This window comes from Amblyomma americanum, chromosome 1, assembly GCF_052857255.1.
Source record: "Amblyomma americanum isolate KBUSLIRL-KWMA chromosome 1, ASM5285725v1, whole genome shotgun sequence".
NCBI classification, from domain to species: domain Eukaryota; kingdom Metazoa; phylum Arthropoda; class Arachnida; order Ixodida; family Ixodidae; genus Amblyomma; species Amblyomma americanum.
The window spans coordinates 287,117,397-287,139,485 of NC_135497.1; the positions used below are offsets into that span (position 1 = coordinate 287,117,397).

The 22,089-nt window shown below is 51.7% G+C and overlaps 1 protein-coding gene across 3 annotated transcripts in view; it reads left to right on the top strand.

Moving 5' to 3' along the window:
• The window catches only part of nvy (CBFA2/RUNX1 partner transcriptional co-repressor nervy), a 161,423-nt gene that overhangs the window by 13,463 nt on the left and 125,871 nt on the right, over positions 1 to 22,089 (top strand). The window contains exon 2 of one of the 3 annotated variants that reach the window (XM_077649498.1): positions 5,082 to 5,287. In XM_077649498.1, coding sequence (XP_077505624.1) covers positions 5,251 to 5,287 — 37 coding nt within the window. In that variant the 5' untranslated portion in view covers positions 5,082 to 5,250. Of the gene's footprint in view, positions 1 to 5,081; positions 5,288 to 15,344; positions 16,100 to 22,089 lie in introns of those variants that run through there. The other 2 variants (XM_077649499.1, XM_077649500.1) reach the window with 2 other exon arrangements.

The window sequence follows — 22,089 nt, forward strand, 5'->3', positions numbered from 1 at the left end:
GCCCTCTCCCTCTGAGTGTCCAATCTCCTGCCTAGATCACTTGACCAAATATGGCTCCCTCTCCCCGCGCCTCGTGGTCCGCATGGCTTTTCTAATTGGCTAGTAAATAGCGGGGTGTTTCTGATAATCACGTACAACGACGCGTGCGCCGCTGAGCCTGGAGAAGGTCCCCCGTTCAACGATCACTGTAAATAATAATAATAATAATAATAATAATAATAATAATAATAATAATAATAATAATAATAATAATAATAATAATAATAATAATAATAATAATACTCTATTTCCATCAAGTCATGTGGAAGGTCCCAGGATCTGAAGGAAGTGAAAAGCCTCAAATTGACAAGCGAAGCAATCGGAATTGTACGCAACGTGTAAACGTCCGCACTGCCGCACTCCGGGTGCTGCGTACACAATGCTCTGTCACCCGAACGCGTGGCCCTGCGTAGCCCTCGGTGGCTCCCTCTGGTGCCCTTCGTGAAGTGCATCGCTACCGTTAAGTTCACGTGTGGCTGCGACATCGAGCTTACAGAGCGTAGGAATTCAATGGAAGAGCCCCCCACCCACCCACCTCCTTTTAGTATGACGCATTGTCGTGTTCTCGTTGTGAAGTTTGCATCGCCGTTTGATAACGGCCGGCCGGCGGCAGCAGGCATTGGTGGCAGTTTGCCTGGAGAAAGCCGCGAACATCTGCGACTGCTCGTTCACTACGCCCCCCCCCCCCCTTTCCCCCCCAGGTTTTTCCTGTGTTTTATGTTCTCTTTTTTTCTTCCCCAGTCAGTTATTTATAAGCTCCTGCCTTGTCTCTTTTGCTTCTCCGGCTTGTGTGCGCCGGTGTTTTTTGTTTCGTCTCCGACGGGCGCTTCCCTTGGGCGCAGATGGCCGCCTTCCGCCTGGCCGCGCTTGCGCCTGCTGCTGCTTCCTGTTCCAGGGCTCGCCCTCTCTCCTCCTCTTTCACGCCGTTTTCTCTCATCCCACCCCTCTGCCTGCACCGCTGTTGGCTTTGTGAGCAACTGGCTTGATTTGATCTTTGTTTTCAGCTTGCCTGAAGCACCTGCGCAACCTTCGAGCAGCCGTTCCCCTGAAAACGTCAATACAGCTCATGGTGCACGTCTCTCTCTCTTTCTCTCTCCTCTCTTTCATCTGGTTTGATATCTTACTCTCACACTCTACCAGGTCATGGTGCGCAGTGTAAAACATTGCGTGAGCGTCTTTGGTCAGGTAATGAGTGCGCGCACATAGACACTGAAGAGGCAGCGGAGATCGGTCGTTTGATAGTTCTTGAAACGCCTATGCGCGACGTAGTGATCGCTGCATTCTCAAGGCGCACGGCGTAGTAACAATGGTAGCCGTTGCTGGAACAGGGCGAAGCGGAGCTCTTCGGAACCCCAACACGAGCTCCAGGCGCTGCGACGTTCCTCTGACACACGGGAAGATGCATGCTGTGAGTTCACACAGCAGTCACAAGAAACTATACTCTCACGTGTCGTGTCTTTAAAGTGCAGTGTTAAAGATGCTTGTAACACGATCGTTAATCGTCGCGAAGAAAAGCATCGATTTACAATTTCCTGTTGTAACCCCTTTCAGTTTTAATTAATGATACTTTGTCAGCTGGAACTGGCAACACATATACGATTTACAGAGCCTTGAAACAAACAATTATTACACAGTGGGCACGTCGGTAGGATGTCAGCACCTTAACAGTGCCTCCATCGTGAAAAGTAGTGTGGAGAAGGAAAACTTTATTGTGGGAATTCGAGTTCAAAAGCCTCTTCGCTTCTTTTATGCGTCGGGAAAAGACGAGGAGAGGCTCCCTTCCTCTTCGAAGGGCGTAATTCACTCTGTCTGGTAGCGCTCCCCTCTCGTGGGAACCTTTAATGGCGGAAGTTAGGGCGCGGGGTCGATGGCAAAGCCGTATCGAATATGCGCAGAGTAACACAGATCCGACGATGGCAGTCCGGTAAAGCCACAAGACCAGAAGCCCCCATTAAAACTGAAAAGTAAAGCGGCGGTTCGGAACTTGAAGTTGTCTCGTTGCTTCGGGGGATGCATGCGGACTGTGCAGAAAGACGAAGGTGAAATGAATGCGAAGTTGACGGGTACAGCACTGCAGAACATTTTAGCAGGCCAGTTCCAGTTCGTTCCTTTCGTATATATTCGTAACCTTCAACCGAGCATGCACCAACTCGCCTGCCAAAATGTTCGAGCCCAAACTAGTCTGTTTCAGCGTTGACAAAGATACATCTCGTAGCGCGAGGAAGTTTCGTCTTCAAATAGTTACTCGCTCGGTGATCCATGTATTCATGTTGTATTTTTTCGAGCTGAGGAATTCTGTAAAAAGTCCTACCAGTTTTTCCCTACCGTGCTGCAGATGGCGAATACAATTCATGGTCTTTACATTAAACTCCTCCCTTAGCTCAGAAATGCGTCTGCTTGCGGCGAGGTTTACGTCAAAGACACGCCCGCGAGCACCGGCCGTTCAACACGCGGGTTCAGGCTGTATTTCGGAGTGCGCTTCGGAATGAGTTTTGAAACAGAGCCTCGGCTGGGTTTTGAAGTTAGTCGCGCGAGAGTGGCAACTCGGAACATTTCCACGGCTAGTTACTAAGCTTTCTTGCGTTCATTCCCGCGACTAAAGTCTGCGTGCGTGAACAGGGCCAGCATTCCGGAAGTGTCCCCCAAGTGGGCGTGGCTTAAGCTGGGCGGTTCCTTTTGCACCAAAAAAAACGGCAGACACAACCGCCGCCGTCGACTTGGATCGCGTTAGTTACGCAGAAGTTCCCACCGCCTTGAAATCAAGCACCTCCGCCTGTTCATATTTTCGGATGGTTAGTGTAAATCACAAGTTTTTTTGTGGCATTTTGTAATATTTACTTTTGCACAACAGTCGTCGCTCGAAAAGCTGATATGGCATCGTCTGGCCCAGGGCCTCGAAATCCATATTGGAATAACCACCGGACTGCGCTAATTAAAACCAAATTTTACTTAATTAGCGACACGGAACAATTTTCATATCAACTGGCGTCCATCGCAGCTGGTAGTTTGTTTCTGAATATATCTTCATTCTATTCTGAACTTCAGATTTATAGCAATCTTTTAAGTACTCTCGGGAATGAGCGTAAATAAAAAGAACGGCGTAAACGAAATAACTGAACGCATAACAGCCTAGGATTCGTACCATAAGATTAGGCTTTTTGAAAGCAGCTGCCATGCAGTCGTGCTACAGAGCTTTTTTTCTTCTTCTTCTTTCCAGCATGGTATTCGTTGCAGTGATCGTACAACAACCATTTACGAAGACATCAGGAAGCAGTAGCAGACCAGCCTAACAACAACAACAAAAAATTGTCGGTGGTTTAGCTCTGGTTAAACCTGGAGTGACGCGATAGCTACAGCTGGTCGTGTGGAACTCGCTCAGTAGAATTGCAAAGTCAGTCTTTCCCCGCTGCGTTTTGCTGGGCGTTCCTTCATCTTCGTCCCTGGACGTAGATTCACTCCCCCCCCCCACTCGTTTCGCCGGCGCGCCGCGCCACCGGCAGCTGCTCCGCACCACGTGACCAACCACGTGACAGCCACGGTGCCGCCACGGAGCTCAAGGGGTGCCACGCTGACGGCTCCACGTGCTAGCGTAATGTAGCTATCGCTACAAAAAACACATCGGCACGACAACACAGTATAGAAGGGAGGCAAGGATGAGTAGGCGACCAAAATGCGGCACATCATCTCTGATGCAACCAATCATTTGGAAAAAGTTTGATTTTGTACAAACCACGGACCCATGATGACGGTTCATCGCGCGGGTTTACCATACGTTCTAGTGTCCAAGAGTCCTGTGTAGTACAGTAAAGTGACGCACCGTGTGAGACTTCAAATTAACGCGCTTCTTAGAAGTCATGTGCCGAAGATTACGTATGAGCATCGCATCTTTGCAACCGGTAAAGCAGTGGTTGCTTGTTTCAGAAGCGTCACAACGACGTCAATTCACAAACGAGCCGAACAGTGGAGTTGCTCACGATTAGCTTCACATGCACGGTCGCGCTGAATGTACTCGCTGCCGCTGGCGGCGCTACAGTTCGTGGCTGTGCTTGAGATGGTTAGTTATCGCGTTATCACGCCACCTGGAGCGTCCTTCTTAAGCAGTGGGTGAACGCGTGAGTTCTCGATTATGACATACATACCAGCAATTCTGGACAAAAGCATTCTTGAACGGGAACCAGTTTATGAGCGCAATTTTTTCGTATATTGTAATATTTCACTATAACAATCAATATATCCGCAGACCTTCCTTCGACAGGCTTGCATTTTTTTGCTACTTACCTTTTCTCTGTCGTCAGAAGCGTTCCCCGTTGGTTTTCTATGGCCGTCTTAGCTGCTCGATGCCAGTGATGGAAACGCCCTAAAAGAAAGATGTGGCTACACATCGCAAGAATAACCTTCAATATTTCCATAATAACACCTCACAATATTTCACTGTTCAAAATTTTTATCCGAAAATGTTTGACGCGTACGGCGCCGATGCCAAGGGCGATGGCCTCGCTGCTTTTCCCGAAGGCCGTCATACAGCAGAATGAATGAATGAATGAATGAATGAATGAATGAATGAATGAATGAATGAATGAATGAATGAATGAATGGGCTGTTTATTTAGAAAGGGAGACTTGAGGCCGTTTGGGGGGGGGGGGATTGGGTTGTTAACTAAAGGGGAAGACAGGACTGATAAGATGCATGGCGGGAACTCTTAGGTTGCGGTTAACTTAGCTGCTTGTCCCTCGTCGTCTTCTCTATGCACCGTGTATTGGCTCTGTGAGTTCTTTTTCTCCGGTGTACAAGTCCGAGCCGCGGGCCGTCTTTTCAATACTCAAAGCGCTGTATGTGACTGGCCGCCGCACGACCGCTGGCCGACCTCGACAGGCAACCAGAATAGGCATCCCGGACGTGATAGTCGGCGATAAAGGCGGCGGCCACTCGCAGGGTGCTCCGGCGCCCCCAGAAAGATGTTGCGCACCCTTCCACTGAAGACTCGTGCCAAAACGTGGCGCTGCAAATTTCCCTCTCTAACCAGCGAACCGATCTATACGCAGGAGGTGGCCTGAGCCAACGGGAGCGTGGTCTGGGACGTGCTGGTGCCGTGCTTGAGAGAGAGCCACGAGGCGCGCGCTGGGCGCTCGGACATGAGGGGCGCCTGAGCCACTCAGCTGTCGTCCCACCCCCGACGGATATACGGCACCCGGCACAGCTCAGCAGACTGCCATGGCCATGGGATACCCCCTGTACAACGTCGGCGAATGTGAGTGTGCGCCACTGCTTGCTCGTGGCAAGGCACGTCCGGGTGTGCGCGGGCGCCTGAGTGCAATTCGTCCCCGGTGGCCCGTTCCACTTGCGGCGACTTGCAGACAGGTGTGCTGCGCGAGAAGCGCCGACCGTAGGTTCTGTTCGCACGCCCGCATGTGCAGAAGCATCGCTTGCGAGCGGAAAAGCGCGCTCCGCTCGGCGGCGACTGCAAAGCCCTGCTTAAACGGGTCAGGACTTGGAGTGCCCCTGTACTACTGCTGTAAGTGCAACTGGGTATTTGTTGCATCACTGCTGATACATAACATGGTCACAGAGAGACACACGACCCTATGATTTTTCCTTTCCTTTCAGTGTGGCTTCCGTGGTCCCTAGAGGCGAAATTATGCGCACTGAAATTAGCGCGGAACAAGGTTTAGAGCTCCTGCGTCAACATACTCTGCACTGAGAATCCATTGCCCGAGGACAGGATGAGCACTGAGAAATCCAACTAAATTGCTGCGATTGAAGAAGAAAAATAATTTTGTTTTCTTACAGTACGGTCTTTTCTACGATGCTAATCTTGATATATGCTGCAGCTATAGACACCAAGTTTCAGTAGAAATAAGCTGGACTGGCACTTTGGGACACCTCTTATGTACGGTCTCACGAGGCACGAAGCTCAACCGGTGACGGGGCTCCTTTTCACTCCGTGCAGTTTCCCTGAATGCGCTCGATTCGAGAGCGCATACAAGGAGCGCTGTTTAATTTTCAAGAATTGTACACTACAACACCGCTTCCTGCGTTCTATCTACGTTTCCCGTGAATAAAGATATTTTACTACTACTACTGCTACTACTACTACTACTACTACTACTACTACTACTACTACTACTACTACTACTACTACTACTACTACTACTACTACTACTACTACTACTACCACTATTACTACTGCTACTGCAGTTTATTTCATTTACCATAACAGAAGATGGTTCCAGCGTTGGGCCCGCCCTCAGTTCCACATCACAACTTGTCACCGACTGAGCACCACGCGTCCGCGTAGTCGACCGTTCTCGGCCCCGAGCAACTCCGGCCGCTGCATGCGCCGAATAGGTGCTCCCGTGTGCGACAGCGCCCCGCCAGTATATACCTGGCCGAGTCGGGCCGTGCGCGAGCCACTCGCGCGCTCTCGAGAAGCCGGCCGGCCAGATGCCGCGCGCGGAAAGAACTGCCCATCTGCGGCGCACAGGCCTCGGGTTCGAACAGGCGCCGAGCTGCGGGGCGGGAGGCGGAGGGCCGCGGCGCTGTTTCCTGTCCCGACGCCGCCCTGGTCTGCATACAGTCGGCGGGCCTGCCCGCGCAGTAGCTTTGACTTGACTCGACTGCCGCGAGGCCCTGGCCGCTTCGACTCCGCCGGTCGTGAGCGCGCGCACGCTCCGCTTTTTGCGCTTGTTTAGGGGGGGGGGGGGGGGGGGGGGGGGGGGGGTCTCGTCCCGCCCGCGCTGCTGCTGGGCTGTCGGTTCCTCTGGGGCTTGTCTTGCCTTCGCCTGGCTTGTCTCGGGCCTGCTTAATCCGAAAAGGGTTTTGCTCCGCCGCAGCCTGGTCCGCGGACCGCGTCTTCTCCCGTATAGCTGCTCGGCGGCCTTCATGGAGCTTGTCAGGGCCCTTATCACGCACGCTCGACACGGCCACGCGAGCGCTCGGAAAATAAACGCAAAGGCTGTTCGGCCCCCGGGGCCGAACAGAGGAAGCGAGTAATTTCTCCCATCAGAGCGGCACACCGTGACGCGAAACATGCGCCCAAAGCGGGTAAAGAGTTGTACAAAGCACGCGAGCCCCGGGAACAGCGGTCGTAATCTTCGCTCCGTGCGACGGAATGCGATGAGCAGAGAAACGGGTTCTGAGGAGAGCGCATAAACTGACGCAGTTTCCGTTCCGATCGACACACAACGAGGTCCGTGTGTACGCTGCCCTCGCCGTGAAGTCGGCAGTGAACGCGCTTTTCTGTAAGGCTGGCATTGTACACGATGTGGCTTTGTTTTTCGTCACTCGGCGCCTCAAGAGAATCTAAGCCCGTCTTTGTTTCTAGCGTCCGTGGTCCTTGAGGATCTGTTTACTCGGTACCCAGCACATGGGGCAAATTTACCGCGTAGCCCTGCATAAAAGTTTGGATTGACAGAACTGAGAGCACACCCAGCAAAGCGCCCTAACAAAAAAGAAAAACAAATCAATAGACGGTCCATGCACTCTGTATTGTGTGCATCTGTGGATAATCTAAATAAATTTTTGAAAGGGTGGCCTCGTCTCACGCTAGTTTTATTGAATTTTAATGCAGCTTCGGATGAACAATCGGAATCGGCAGCGAATAAATGTTGATTGCTCAGGTCTCATGTGTTGTCATTAGCAAATTGCAATTGAAAATGAATACGAAAAATCGGCACGTTAAGGCACGTATGGAGGAACACTTATGCTTTTGCGCGCTCCTATAATGACGCCATATCATGGTAAAGCATATAGCTGATCATCTACCCCGGCTGAACATGCCAGGGGTAGACTCGACCTGGGTCATTATGAAACAAGCGCTGATGCTTGGCTTTGCTCAGTGGAAGTTATGAGCAGATAGATTTACAGTCGCATCCTGGCAGTGAATAACGACGTTGTGGCTTCACACGCGACAAGCTTAGCGTGCCCGTTTAGTATTTACGAACCGAATGCGCTGATTTATGCCTTCTGTTCATGTTCTTCCATTCCAGAATTTGTTCCTACGTATACTTCATCCTTTGTGAAGGCAGCTGCTACCAGCGCTGCCCATGAAACTTAAATCTGGATTCTAGCTTAAAAGGCTTGCCCTTGAAAGAATGAACGAAGCCACACACACACACACACACACACACACACACACACACACACACACACACACACACACACACACACACACACACACACACACACACACACACACACACACACACACACACACACACACACACACACACACACACACACACACACACACACACACACACACACACACACACACACACACACACACACACACACACACACACACACACACACACACACGCACGCACACACACACACACACACACACGTGTGTGTGTGTGTGTGTGTCCTCTGCACTGAGATATCGCAGACTGCTCTCCAAACTAAGCAAGCCAGCGGTGTTCGGCAGATATTCAGAGTTGCAGACGCTGAGGTGGCTAGCCCCGGTGTCTGGGAGAAAGGCGAAGCTCTTCAAAGCCATTTTTACTGGGGGCTTCCCAGCTGCGAGTTGTTGATCAGGTCGGCCCCGCCCCGCCATCTGCTAGCCGTTCAGTATATAGTTTAGTTGGTGAGCGACTGAACCGGTCTGAACCATGTTCCAGCTGCAGGCAAGAAGGAATTTTTCTTCAACTACGATGATTTCATGCATCTATGCAGTTCCCTTTGCAGCTGCTTGGCTGCCTTCAAATCGCAGCTAATTGGTGTCGGCGGTAGGATCAGGGAACACCGTTCGAGGGCCTTCACAGCGACGGGGGGAACCAATAAAATGAGCACAGAACGAGAAAGACTACGTAATTGTTAACGACATAAGACAGAAGAGGGTATGGTAAGCGCACCGCGCAATGTCATCCAGCGGTTTCTCGACGTGTGCACCGTCAGCGCGCGCAGCGCAGAAGGACCCAGAGGAAGCGGACAGCGGCGGCAGCGTGAAGTGCATACGGGCGGTGCTTTCTCCTCTAGCCGGGGGCAGGCCGTCTGTGTGCCTGTGGAAGGGGGGGGGGGGGGGGGAGGCATCTTCGCGCGCTGCTGGCTGCTGCCACGCGTGACTGCGATGCATCTGCGCGAAGAGGGCCTCGCGCGCGTGTTTTTCAAGTCTGCGCTCTCGAGCGGAGGCGGGTAGGGGGGGGGGGGTGGCAGGAACGGCGCGATGGGGCTCTGGCTTGTGTCTCGCGATTTGATTCCCCGGCGCGCGCGCGATGACAGAAGACGGGCCAGGCCCGAGTGGACGCGCTGCCAAAGGGTGATAGCCGGCCCGAGCCAGACCCCCGCGCACTGTCACCGCTGCTGCGAGCAAATCATCTCGCGTCACGTGACGCTGACATTGGACAGCGGCCCAACGGGAGCGGACTGGCTCACTCCCCCCCACCCTCCTCCCGTGCCCCGGCGGCCCTGGTGCCCTTGCTCCGAGGCACGAGTAAATAAAAAGAGCAAACAAACAACGAAGGTCTCCCGGGTGAGGACGGCGATGCTAGGGCAGCACTCGGCTGCTGGGCGCACGCGGGCCTGCGCGCCACGTGCGATTTCCGAGCGCCTCGCGACCGTCGGTTCCTCGAAGGGAGGACAACGATCGGCAAGTGGGGCCACTTGAGGCGAAATCACTCCCGCCAGTGCGCTCTGACCGCGTCTGCCCTCAGCACTGATTATTTCGAGGGAACGTCAAGAGCAGTACCAGACACAAAGGACGCCGAAATGCACCAAAGTCAAAGAAGCCGCAAGGGTATCGGCGGATTGTGCGTTACAAAGACCGTAATGCGTCACTGACGGTAGCGTGCTGCGTCTGGGCCTTTGCTGCACCATTCACGAGACGCAAGCAGTGAGGCGGGCGTGAAGCAGCGCGACGACTGGACACTGAGAAGGGAAGTTGCTCGGTTACTCCTCGTGTCTATTCGCCACGCCGAACTACTAGACGAGGGGCGACGCAAGGCATCGATACTTAAGGGGGGGGAGGAACGCCGCATGGAAATCTGCGGTCGGGCCCGTCTCGCTTCTGTCGTTCTTAGTCGTCGTGGACAATGACACATTTAAATAATGGCGCGACGTGGCACTAACAGTCTACTGTCCCGTCAACCGAACTGTTCATGCCCATATATGCAGTGGTGGTAGCCGAGCGACCATCTCAGACGATAGGTACACGAGTGCAAATGTGCGCAATAATCCCTCTCTTTCCTGACCAGCGAAGAAGCGATATAGAGATGAGCTGTTTCACAACCACCCGGCCACCTCCAGCACTCCTCCCGCTCCCTTTCTTCCGCACAAGGAGCGCCAATTACTCTCTCCAGCTCACATGGCACTTGCGACTACGTTCAGCTGGATAGCATTGTTAATAACCGCTGCTGGGTGGTCGAAGGATTTTTGCGCCGAAAGTGCCACATGCAACTGCTGCAGCGCAGAGAAGTCAGTGCCGCTGCAGAGCCGCACTGCTCAGAGGATGGCGTCCGGCGCACGCACCCCTTTCTCGCAGGTCGCCAAAGGCGCGAGCGACCGCCACCAAGTTTCCACGAGAAACAGGGCCTGAGCCGGAACCCAAATCAGCAGGAGTGCATTGCAATGCTTGAAGCACTGCCGTCAGTTTGCAGCGGCAGACGTGCTCTATGTACGAACGTAACTGTAAAACTGAAGCGCTATTTTCCGCGGTCGAATGGCACACTTTATAGCTTTCAGCATTTATGTCCCTCAGTCAACTGGCGAATCATTTAAAATTGTTTTAATTACCTGAGGTATCATCTTAAATTTTAGTTTTTATCTTTGCTGCCTCAGACATGCATTTCAAATCGAAACCTGTATCGCATCGGAAGAGAGAGAGAGAAAAACATTATTGGCGCCAAAAATTGGTCGATTCAGCGGGACCCGGGTGTCTTCATGTTGAAGTTCCGAGTTTTCCAGGGGTGGTGCCCTTATTCCAGGGCCCCACTGAGTCTTGCTACATCATACGCATGCTGGACCAGTCCTTTTTGGACCGCCAGCACGCTGCTGGTGAGCAGGCTCTCCCACTGTTCCGCATTGGGCTCTTTTAGTTTACGGAGTGAATAATTGTTTTTACACTCCCATGTAATATGGTATAAAGTGGGGGTGGCTCCACACCACTTGCATGTGTCCGCGTACTGGTTCGGAAACATTGTGTGAAGTATGTGTAAGTTATGAAAGCATCCTGTTTGCAGTCTACGCCAACCGACTGCCTCATATTGCATTAATAGCTGGTGTGGCGGAGGATACGCTATCCTCTGTCCTCTGTAGTGATTTAGGATTTCCGCGTACGATGGTTCCACCGTTGTGGTGGGCTCAGGGTCACTTGATGTATCTGCTCGGTTGGTAAGCTCGCGAGCTAGATCGTCGGCCCTCTGATTCCCGTCACCCCGGTGTGCCCCGGCACCCAGAAAATTTCGTGCTGAATTTCTTTGTTCGGGGGTCCCGCCTGGAGGATGATGCGTAGCGCTCCCTTGCTGATCCTACCATTAGTGTAGCGCCTGCATGCTTCTTTGGAGTCAGTGATTATTGTGAGCGGCGTCGGAAGAAACCCCGACAGGTTCACTTTCGTAAATTCTTAGACAAAAAAAAATAGAAACCGTCCAAACAGGCACACACAATGAATGAATGAATGTTGATTTGTTCCATACGACACGTCGGAACGGGGCTCATACAAAAGGCTATAGTATACGTACGCAGCTTGAAATTTTCTACAGAAATAGCGCCTGTTTTGACCGCACCCACGCTGACAGCACGAAGTTACAGCTATAGCGACAGGCGCGCTCAAGTTGGCGCAGCCGCCGTCGCGAGAGCGCACAAGCGACCCGATCATCATCGGACGCCTCGGAGCACATAGCGTTTGGCTCCCCAGTAGTATATATATATAAAAAAACGTTAGGAAGTAAGCTAAATATATAAACACTGCATTTCTGTGTTTCTTCTCACGCCCTTCAACTTTCTGACTAAATCCTCAACACATTTCTGAACTTGGATGCCGAGAAACCAGCCATCATTTATTTCAGCCTCAATTCATGCTATGTTTCACATGTATGCCACCCGCGATACAACCTGCGGTTCGCGTGAGCCTCCATTCTATCAGCCTCAGTCTACATTCTTCACATTGTTGACGTCAGAGCGTGCACTGCCGGCACGAAAAATCAGTTCTTTTCAAGCGATGTTATCCCATTCTTATCCAACACGCGCCGAATGGTTGAATGCGTCGACAACGAGGGCGCCTTAAATGACCAAAGCGAAGAGAACTGAAATTGGAACAGAATGTTTAAGAATTATCCGGGTCTAGGATCTGTTTAGTAGAACCTGCAGCTCCGATGCCCACTCTTGATAAGTTCGATTTCCAGCGGTGCGAAAAAAAAAGATTTTCTCCTCATACACATTAACCGCGGTCGTATGTGCGCACGAGTTTAGGGCGTTTAAGTAGTTTGCTCGAAATGCCTGTCGGGCGTGGAAGTGGAGCAAGGTGGACTCCGTTGCCAGAGGAAGTACCTCGAAGTAGAAATGACTGCGACACGCGTGGGTTCCCTCGTCGCCGAGAACGGAAACGTCTGGCGCGATCTCCTGCTATGAAAAGCTGGGCGCCCAGCGGCACCTAAAGCTGCTCTACAAACCCTGGGCTATGCAACCTCTAATCACGAGAGAAATGCTTCCTGAAAAAGTAAAAAAAAAAATCTTCACGAATGATTGCCACATGTGCTGCTGCAGCCGCTTACATTTTTTTTTTTTGTAGAAACTACAAGCATGGCTCTGGTTTGGCAAATTTCAGAGGCATGCATATAGTTTCGCTGCGTATCGCAAACAGCCGTATCGTATCACGTGACACGCCGGACGGAGTACGTTTGCGACGTGACAGCCTGTCGCGTTCTTGTTTGCAAGAAAAGATTGCGATGGTGGCGCACTTCCAAAATATATGCCTGGCATGGTTTTGGTTTTGGTCAGGGAATGTTTGTTTGAAAACTGTGAAAAAACTCGGCGTCTATCAAGTTTGAGGCATCTGCCAGTGTGTGCTCGGGGGCGGATTTATGGGTTATTCTTGGAGGGAGAGGCCAGTGGGAAAGGGGGGTGCGCTCGCATTTGAACCATGCATTTCTTGGGCTTTTTGCGTCGAAAAAAAAAATGTGGTTCAGTTTGGTTTACCTGTGTCAAATTTATCGCTTTGGGAATGGAGAATTGCACGCCCCCCCCCCCCCCCCTACCCCCTACTCCAAGTGGAAGGACGCTTTGAAATTCCAAAAATTGTCCAAAAACCTATTTAAAAAATTTATTATCGCTTGTGTTCCTCGTTTTTTTATGCTGTCCCGAAGTTTCATTGCTGAAATCGACCTCGAAGTACTGCCAAAGAATTGTTTCATGTACTGGGGCGTTTTTCTCTGTTAGAGTTTTCTGCCTGGACAGTCGCCTTGCGGAGCAGATTTCTTCACGACTGTTTTATCTGTTTTGATCCCGTTTGTTTTGTAGCACAGCTATAAGACCGTATTGAAGAGCGAGTATTATTTGTTTCTCAATTTTTTTCATTTTAAATTTGTTGTATGATATTTTTCTTACTCTAGATACATCAACGGAACTTGCATTGCAATAATTCAAAACCAGAACTTCTAAAAAGAACTTCTAAGAAAAAAATTCTTAGAACTTCTTGACCCACAGTACGATAGTAGCAACGCAATGAGTATTGAACTAGCCTTGTGCCACATTTTCTTTACTCTGCAGCCTTTTCACAAGATTCAGAGGAAAACTATATATGACAAAACAATTTTCTGGAGATACAATAGTGAAATTTTGTGAGAACAGTCATTATATCGTTTCTAATATGCTCAAAAAATTTCATGTAAATACATCAAGAAATGAAAAAAAAAACTTTTGGCTGAAAGTCGCGTCCCCCCTGAAACGCGCCCCTGTACGCGGATTTCGCTTCGCATGCTTGTTCCTGGCATTTTAAAGCAACGCTTGTCCGTCAGTGGCGCTTTCCGCGGAATTTTCCTTACGCTTGTCTTCTCCCTGTTCTGCGCCGTTGGAAGAGAGAGGGCTTTGTTTTGGAGTGCATGGACTCGACTCGGACGATGATAATAATTACTTATCCTGCGTTTGTTTAGTAAGGAGGCTTCAATTCTTCTCGCAAGCAATAAAAATTAGCGCGTGTTCTACTCCATCATCAAATTGGAAATCGTGACTTACCGACGCAAGAAATGTGCGCGCTGATACAGACCAAATATATTTTATATTACCTTCAGTTCTTCCGTTTCATTCAACCAGATGAAGATGCATGAAGAGTGGGATGTTCCAAATGCAGTGAGTCCGCAAAGTGAGAAAAGTTCCCTACTCACTCCAACGGCACTTGCTGACAATTGGCGAATAGATGTCATTGCATCCGCCTTTCAAACCACACATTTTATTCACGAAACACTTTCGAATCAAGAACGAAGTCAATGCGAAAATGTCGAAGGATGGGTCGCTTTTGAGAGTGTTCCTGTCCGAGCGGAAAGGCTGCCTTCGTTTTTTGTCTAGAAAAGAAAAGGCTATGCCAGGGAGTCCAGAGCCTGCGGTTTACGAGGCTTTAACACCACGGAGACAAAAAAAAAAACGCTACAGGAAAAAAAAGAACTTTTGTGTGCAAAGTTTCCCGCCAACTGCCGTATAAACCGTGACGTGGTATTCAGGAAAGGAAAGGTCACAAATTACGCTGCGCGATACCACAGCATCGAGTGTCTGCATTCCAAGTTCAGCGTGATTTAATCTGCGTGCATAACTCTTTTTGCATATTGTTGCCAGACAAGCAGAAAGGAAGCCTGATTGAATGCCTCCTCGTTAGATCAACGTGCCGAAACCCGTTGCTGACGGCTGCGTTCGTCCACACACTGACTGCATCTGTGAACGCTCGAAGTCAGTGGAAAGGCACTCTGCCGCCCACCCCGGCGTCGTAAGTAGGTCTCTAAAGATTCCGGCCTCAACGCCTACGGCGAGCATAATCTCGCAGCTGAGGCCTTTCTTAGACCACTCCAGCAGGGAGCGGCAAACTTGGAAGAGGCTTCCAGCGCGCAGCTGAGCGCTTCCCCCGCTCCCCCGTCGCAGAGGGAAAAGCCGGACGACGACGAAAGCGCATTCGGGAAGAGAAAACACGCGCGGCTTGAACCCCGACCCTCCTCTCATCGACGCCGACGCAACGAGGCGTAGTTAGCGCCAGCCGCAAGAGATGGCCGCACGGCGTCGGCGCCGCGTGAGGCGCATGCGCGGCCGGCGCCACCCCTCCCGCCATCTGGCGGCTGCTTCTCTCCCCAGGCGGCCCCCCTGCTGGAGGCCGTAACCCGGCGCAGCCCAAACAGCCCGCACCGAACCCCGCGATCGGCCGCAGTCGTGTTCGCGCCCGCGGTCGGGCATCGACCGGCCTCTGAGCGTGGTGTGTGTGCGCGCAGCTCGTGCCCGCGGACGACGCCGACGACCGGGCGTTTTTCCCACGCTCAGGCTGCGCCGCTCTCTCTCCCGGCTCTCACATTCGCTTCTGCTCTCGCCATTCCACTCCTGAAGCTCTCTCATCAGACACCGCAGCACCGGAGAGTCCCACATGTGAGGTCCAGGCGGAAAGCTTGGCACTCTTCACAAAGTTCTCTCGAGTCGTATTCCTTGGGCGGCTTTGTTTCCTCCGCCTCCTTGGCTCTTTTTTGCCCCATGTCGCCGAGCTCGACTTAATCGCACGGTGCGGCGTTGTCTCGAGGTGCCGTCCAACGTCACCGGTTGTCGCCGGCGATCGGTAGAGGTTCGCATTAGAGTCCACGTTGCTACCTCGTGTTCGGGAACTCCGCGGGCCGCGCCACCGAACGGCCGCTACTCGCGTGCATCTCGAAACGGGACGCTTGATCGAGCGGGCCGCCAGCGCCCCCCGGCCGGGCACCCGGCGCGATGAGCGAACTATGTGCGGCGCCGTGATGTCGTGTGTTGTTCCTTGGCTGTGCGCATCGAACTTGCCGTGTTTGTCCCGGACTTTAAGTGGGACTGAGCCGCTGCAGCGAGTGACGTGTCCGGTGCCCCAGCTGCAAAGCTGCCTCCCCGTCTTCGGCAGCTAAATCTACACGAGGTAAGGCACACGTTGTTCCTGTGCAAGATACTCGCGGAGTCCGTATAGAGATCGGACTGGAAATTCAAACCCCTCCCCCTCGAGAAAAGAAATAATTGTAACAACGTTGTTGCATCGCCTTCGTGGTTTTATACACTATTGTTCTTTTTTTATTACTGCACGGTTTCAGCGCTCTGAACGCAGGGTAAAACCGCTTAGACTGCGCGAGGCACACGTGGAAACGCATGGGCATAACAATGTTTAGTCGTTTGTTACGATTGTTAAAGGTCGCCGCTAATGCTGACTCTTTACTGCTCTTGAATGACGGCCGCACGATGCATACGCGATGTGCTTTCAATGATTCGCAGAAGAAGCTTGAAGGTGCACGCGCGCTCGTTGACATCTGATAGATTTTGTTCGGTAACACCACAGGTGACGCGTCAACTGTGTTGCTTCTTTCGACTTTACAGCTCACTTCTTTTCTGTTCCGTTTCATCCTGCCTTGCTCATAACCCGGCGATTCTATTGCAGTTGCTATAGGCTAGCGTTCAGCATGCCGTGTTCGGTGCGCGTTGCTCGCCTTTTCTTATATTCAAACACACGAGACCGCTGTTATCCGCGGGTGCTCTGCGTGCCGATCTATCAAATAACTGCCATTGCAGTCAAGTGGATTCTTGGCAAACTCTAATTTAGTTTGCAATAGACTAATCAGAGAACTTTAACAGATTTCTTCTCGTTGTATTGAACAGTTATCTCAAAAACTGGCAGAGAGAAATGATGGCTAGAGTGCTAATGCAGGCGTTGCAAGCTAGAACCCCTTTACTATGTAAAGGAAAGCGACTGATCCAAACTGTTACAAAAAACAATGCATGCGCTGACACCTTGTCTCGTTAAGGTCACCCTGTAGAAGCGTCACCGCAATGAACGAGGAAAGCGAAGTGAGCGAAGCGTCTCGGTAAAGTTCGTTAGACCAAGTCGAGTATAGAGCGCAACTGTCACTGTGCCCGGCCTGCTTGCGCGCCAATAATACAGTGCACGAGGGAAGGAATCTTTCGATGGTGGGACAAGTGCGCTTGCCCCGATGGTGTCTGACGCATTGTTGTAACGTCGTTTTCTTGGACCGGCAACGTTAACGACATCGCTGGCGGCAACATTAAAGTCACAGACCGCGCGGAAGTGCTGTACAACAAGCATGGCGCTGAGCGCTTGACGTAGCCGCGCTCGCTGCGGGCGCCCGTGACGCAAGCGTTCGCTCGCGTCACGCGCCCTGTGGCGTGCGCGCTGCTCTGAAGAACGTTAACGCTACCGCTGAACGCTTGCTAGCGCCATCTGTCGCCTTCTAACCGGGCGGCTGCGTTCGCCACTTTGCGACTGACTGGCCTGTTCACACTTGCGACAGCGCCGGCCATTTTTAGTTTGTCGAGTGGCTCTCGCTGTTTTCTCGCAGAGCAGCCATTCCGTGCGTTTCGCCGCTAATGTGAACGCGTATCGCGCAGAACTCATAATAGATACGTTGCGTTGATTTCAAGGCGACTGAACTTCCCGGTAGGAGCACGTATGCGCAACGATCCAGAAGTAAAACGCCGCATATCACGAACGTTTCCTGCCGTAGGGAATTATTTCGTTTAACTCCGAGGAAGCGCATTTCCAGCGTCTTTGATCGCGCGGGAAAAAATGCGAAAACGACCCCGTGCAGGTGTCACGGGCTCGTTCAACTATTTTAGTGGTTCCCGCATGGTAATGGTTCTGCGCCACTTGGCGAGATGGCGCAGCGCACTCATCAGCACAGAAGATTTCAGCGTGCGCACTTCAGGAGGCGGTCAGGTAAGTTGGCGACAGCGAGAAGAGCGCGAACCTTCTCTTTCAGATCACTGCGGGGCAATTTTGGCATGCTTAACTGATGTGGGAACGAGTTCCTATGGAAACCGAAAGCCTTTGGTCAGTGTGGAAAAGTCTGACCTGATGATTAACTCCTTTTCACGCTCGACCATTCGGCTTTCTGTTTCCTGCAGAACACTGGTCTCATGACGATGGTCCGGAAGCTAAAGAAAAATAAATGCCTTACAGCATACACCTTGCGAATCTCCTCCGCTCCTCTGACGTAATCACTGCCGCGCTGGAACACATATCGACGAAGGGGGTGAAAGCCGCACAAGAATAATTCTTGGAGCGGTAATTTTTGTCCCACGTTGCGAGTTTTTTTTTTATGATGAACACGACATATAAACGAAAAAGACAGTTTAAACGCGTAGCATGTCTGCGGACCAGCAGGCAGCGCCCACAATGGGGTACGTATGACGCGATTTGCTGCCTGTCCTCGGCGATGCAGCATATAACTGCGCCAAGTGAAGGCACATGTCTCCGCCCCTTTTTGGCTTGTTTAGTGCACCACCAGGAAAGGAAACCTGGGATGGGCGCTATGCCGAGCGTGTTCATCAAGTCGTATTTATTTTTCTTCTTACTGGTATATAGAGCAAAGTCGTCGTGATAAAGTGGTTTAAATGTCTCTTGAACGGAAACTTTTTTTCCAGCAGGACAAAACGGATAAAGTTTCTGCGGGCGAAACTAGATGGCAGCATTGCCGCAATGCTAAAACGAGCTGACGTGCACAGCAGTTTTCTGAGCCATTTTATATTTTCTTGTTATTCCTATTTTTCTTTTTTTCTATTGCTGTCTTTTCACTGTTTTTTATTTGGCGACGGGACCGCCGAGTCACGTGACGTGACCACACTCTCTAGGGCGCGTGTCCCCTGTGTGGCACAGGGTCGCATGGAGGTAAACGCTGGAGATTGCACTCGCGGAATGCTACGGACAGAATCCTTCAGGCCGAGGTCACAGCAGTAAGGTCGGAACCTGACTTAGTTACAAAACCATTTTGCTAGTCTGTATGCTAATTGCGTGAAAACCCAGAAAGAGAAGCGTTTGCCGTCGTCACAAAAGTGCTGAACGCAGGAGGCTGGCTTCTTGGCAACTCAGCAGAGACGACAAGAAGAAAGGCAGAGCGCAGACCTTATAAGATGGCGCGCTGTTGCATACGCTGTTGGTGCGCAAGCAGCAAAGGCGTGTCTTTGGCGCGTGTTTCAGTTGGATAAGAGAGAGCACGTTTCTTGCAAGTGCGGGGCATGGGTGTGAGGGTCGTGCACGTGAGTGCAATTGTAACGTGGTAGGATAAAATTAAATATGGTTAGACGGCTGGACGAGAGTCAGTCAGCTGGGTCAACTATCCATAAGGGGAGGAAATTAAAATTTATAAAAATGCTGAATTAGACCAGCACCTGCTTTCGGTGTTTAAAGAGTTCATTAATATCAACAAACTTCCTCATTGCTTGACAGACTTTTATAAGCGCCACTGATACAGTCTATATATGCGGACAGCGCACCTGCTAACCTTCGCTCATCCCCGCGAAACAACGCATAAGTAAGTGTTCACGGCATCCATAGCCTATGCTGCAGGAACCATGTCCAGGCCTGGCGCATGGCAATGCGCAGAAGTGACGCCGCTATTTACAGTCTTGGTCGAAAGCCTTTAGGCCGCAGGATTCGCTACCTGCCCGCGTAGTGCGTCACTTACGGCACCTCTTAAGATCCAAAACCACGGAGCGGTGAGGAATCGAATTATCCTCCCTTTTCCAGATATCCCGAACTCTTGGGTGGCCCACGTGTCCCGCTGGAAGTCTTAACAGTGAACCCTTCAGCCTGGGTACCTTTGGCATCAGACGGATTCGTTACAGCTGGCCCAACGGCGAGCGCTAACGCGCGACTGAAGCTCAGTGATTTGCGTTTTCGTTTCTCTTTGCGCTGGTCTGTACCACGGGCGCGTGCGATGCACTTCAGTGGTCCCTAAACGCACTTCAGTGGTCCAGGAAATCCCCAGCAAGCTTTTCATGGACAGGAAGGAACGTACAAAACAAAAAACGAGATTCACTGCCATGGTCCAGGCAGCAGCATCAAGAGGCACTGTCCGCCCCCCCCCCCCCCCCCCCCCCCAGTCACTGCACAACAGCAGGCGCCTCAAACCGCTTGCTTATTTAGCGCTGCTCGGGATCGGCTTGGTAGAAAAAGTGAGTTTCGACGCCAAAACCCTTCCCATGGACTCATCTAATTACGTTCCAGCTTCTCTACTGAAGAATCTGTGGGGAAGTTTGTCATACCCTCAGTGTTGGACCATAAATTGTTATACCTTGGATTTATAACGGTTTTTCTGAGACTTTCATCAACAGTTTTTCATAATTCGTTAAGTTTGTCTCCCCGCGTTACATTCTGCCCCAATCATGGCGCCAGTCGTCATAAATAAGACAAGAATAAAGCGCAGAATACGCGTTCTAGCGTTTGATAGGTGCACGCGGTGCGGTTTTGGGAGCTGCCTTGACGGGTACCTCTGCTGATTAGGGCACCTAAAATTCAGAGGTACCCGACTTGGCAATCTGTGGACAAGCAGGTTCTATACGTTGAACCGCACACGCTGTTAGGCTAGTTAATTTGCCTGGTTTCAACGACACACAACGCTGCACTGTGTCGTCCCTGTCTTTCTTGTCGCTACGCGCTGCTACGGAAGAAATGTTTCAATTGCGCGCTCACGAGACATTTAACTCAGGGAGTCCCGTGTCAGATCTCAGAGTGGGACGGAGCTTTCGTGGCACGTTTTCACGATTATTTTTGTTGAATGTTTCGCATCTTATTCCGGTGAGTACGGGAGCCCAACAAGACCCAGTCTCAAATCGCCATTTCGCTCTGTTCGTCCTGGCGAACCCCGAGCACGTCGAGGTGCAACGCTTGGCGCTTTTCCGAAGCAACACAGCCTGGCAAGCGGGCATGCTAATCTGCCGGCAGTCTCTGCAGTGACGGCTTCTTGCTATTCCCCTACCCTACGCTCCTCCTCCTCTTCCACCGGCCCCGCGTCAACTTCAGCGCTCCCCTAAAACCACTGGGCGAACAACGAACGGACCAATTTCCCGCACAGCCGCTGCCGTCCGAACCTGCGTCGTTGGCTTTCCCTCGCCCTTCGCCGTAACAAGTGCCAACCCGCCGGCATCGCGAGCGGCGCCCTCTCCTCCGGGCGGGGGGATTCGTGCGCCCACTGTCAAGATTAATAGCCCGCTAATTGGTCCGCCGCGACTCGCGAGCCCAGCACGTGACGTGTTGACGCGGCGAAACGCATTAGCGTCCGGCGGTCCGATGCGATCGACGGCTGGCGAGGGATCGGATTTTTAATTACGCGACGTCAGCCGGCGCCTCGCTCGGGCCCGTGTTAGCCTCTAGGCTGCCGCTCCTGCTCCCTTTGCATGGTTCCTTTCGGTTTCTTTATTCTTTTAAATCTGACTTTTAAGGGACGCTGTACGGCGCCACTGTTTTTCCCTGACAGGGATTAAGTGCCTACCTTTGGGGTTTTTGCGACTTCTCACGGGGGAAAGCCGCCAGTGGTTTCAGTCAGTTATATTTAGCGTAGACGAGGAAATATAAACTTATTACTTCCCAGAAAGAAAAAAAAAAGGAGACGTGCTTTTGGTGACGAATGTGACAGTTTTCTGCGCATGGCGTTCGAGGTTAGCCAGGGAATCGCGCGACGGCCTTCCGGTCACAACGTGCTCCCATTTGCCATCGGTAGTGGGGATTCTGACCGGTCACGTCTGAGTAGTCCTACAATCTTCATGTGCACGGAGTAACAGCAAGTGAGGTTCAAGTTCGACGTGGATGCGTTTAGGTGCGAGTACAAAAGGTCTAAATTCTGTGCGGGGAATCACGACGACAGCGACTGGAAATGCGAGGGACTCGGAGCGGACTGCGTGCTGTGTACTCTGGGTTGTGCTGCTTCCCGCAGCTTCGCTCCTCGAGGCCCATTATTCCTTGATGACGAGTGCCTTCTCGTCCGGAATTATCCAAGCTGGCTCTTTTTTGCCAACCGCGCGTTCGGCTGCACGTTACGCTTTCTGTGCAGTGCAGTGCAGCGCCTTCCGCTCGCCATCCCTGCTGCGAGTAGCGATTGAATTTCCGGCTCACACTCTCTCTCTCAA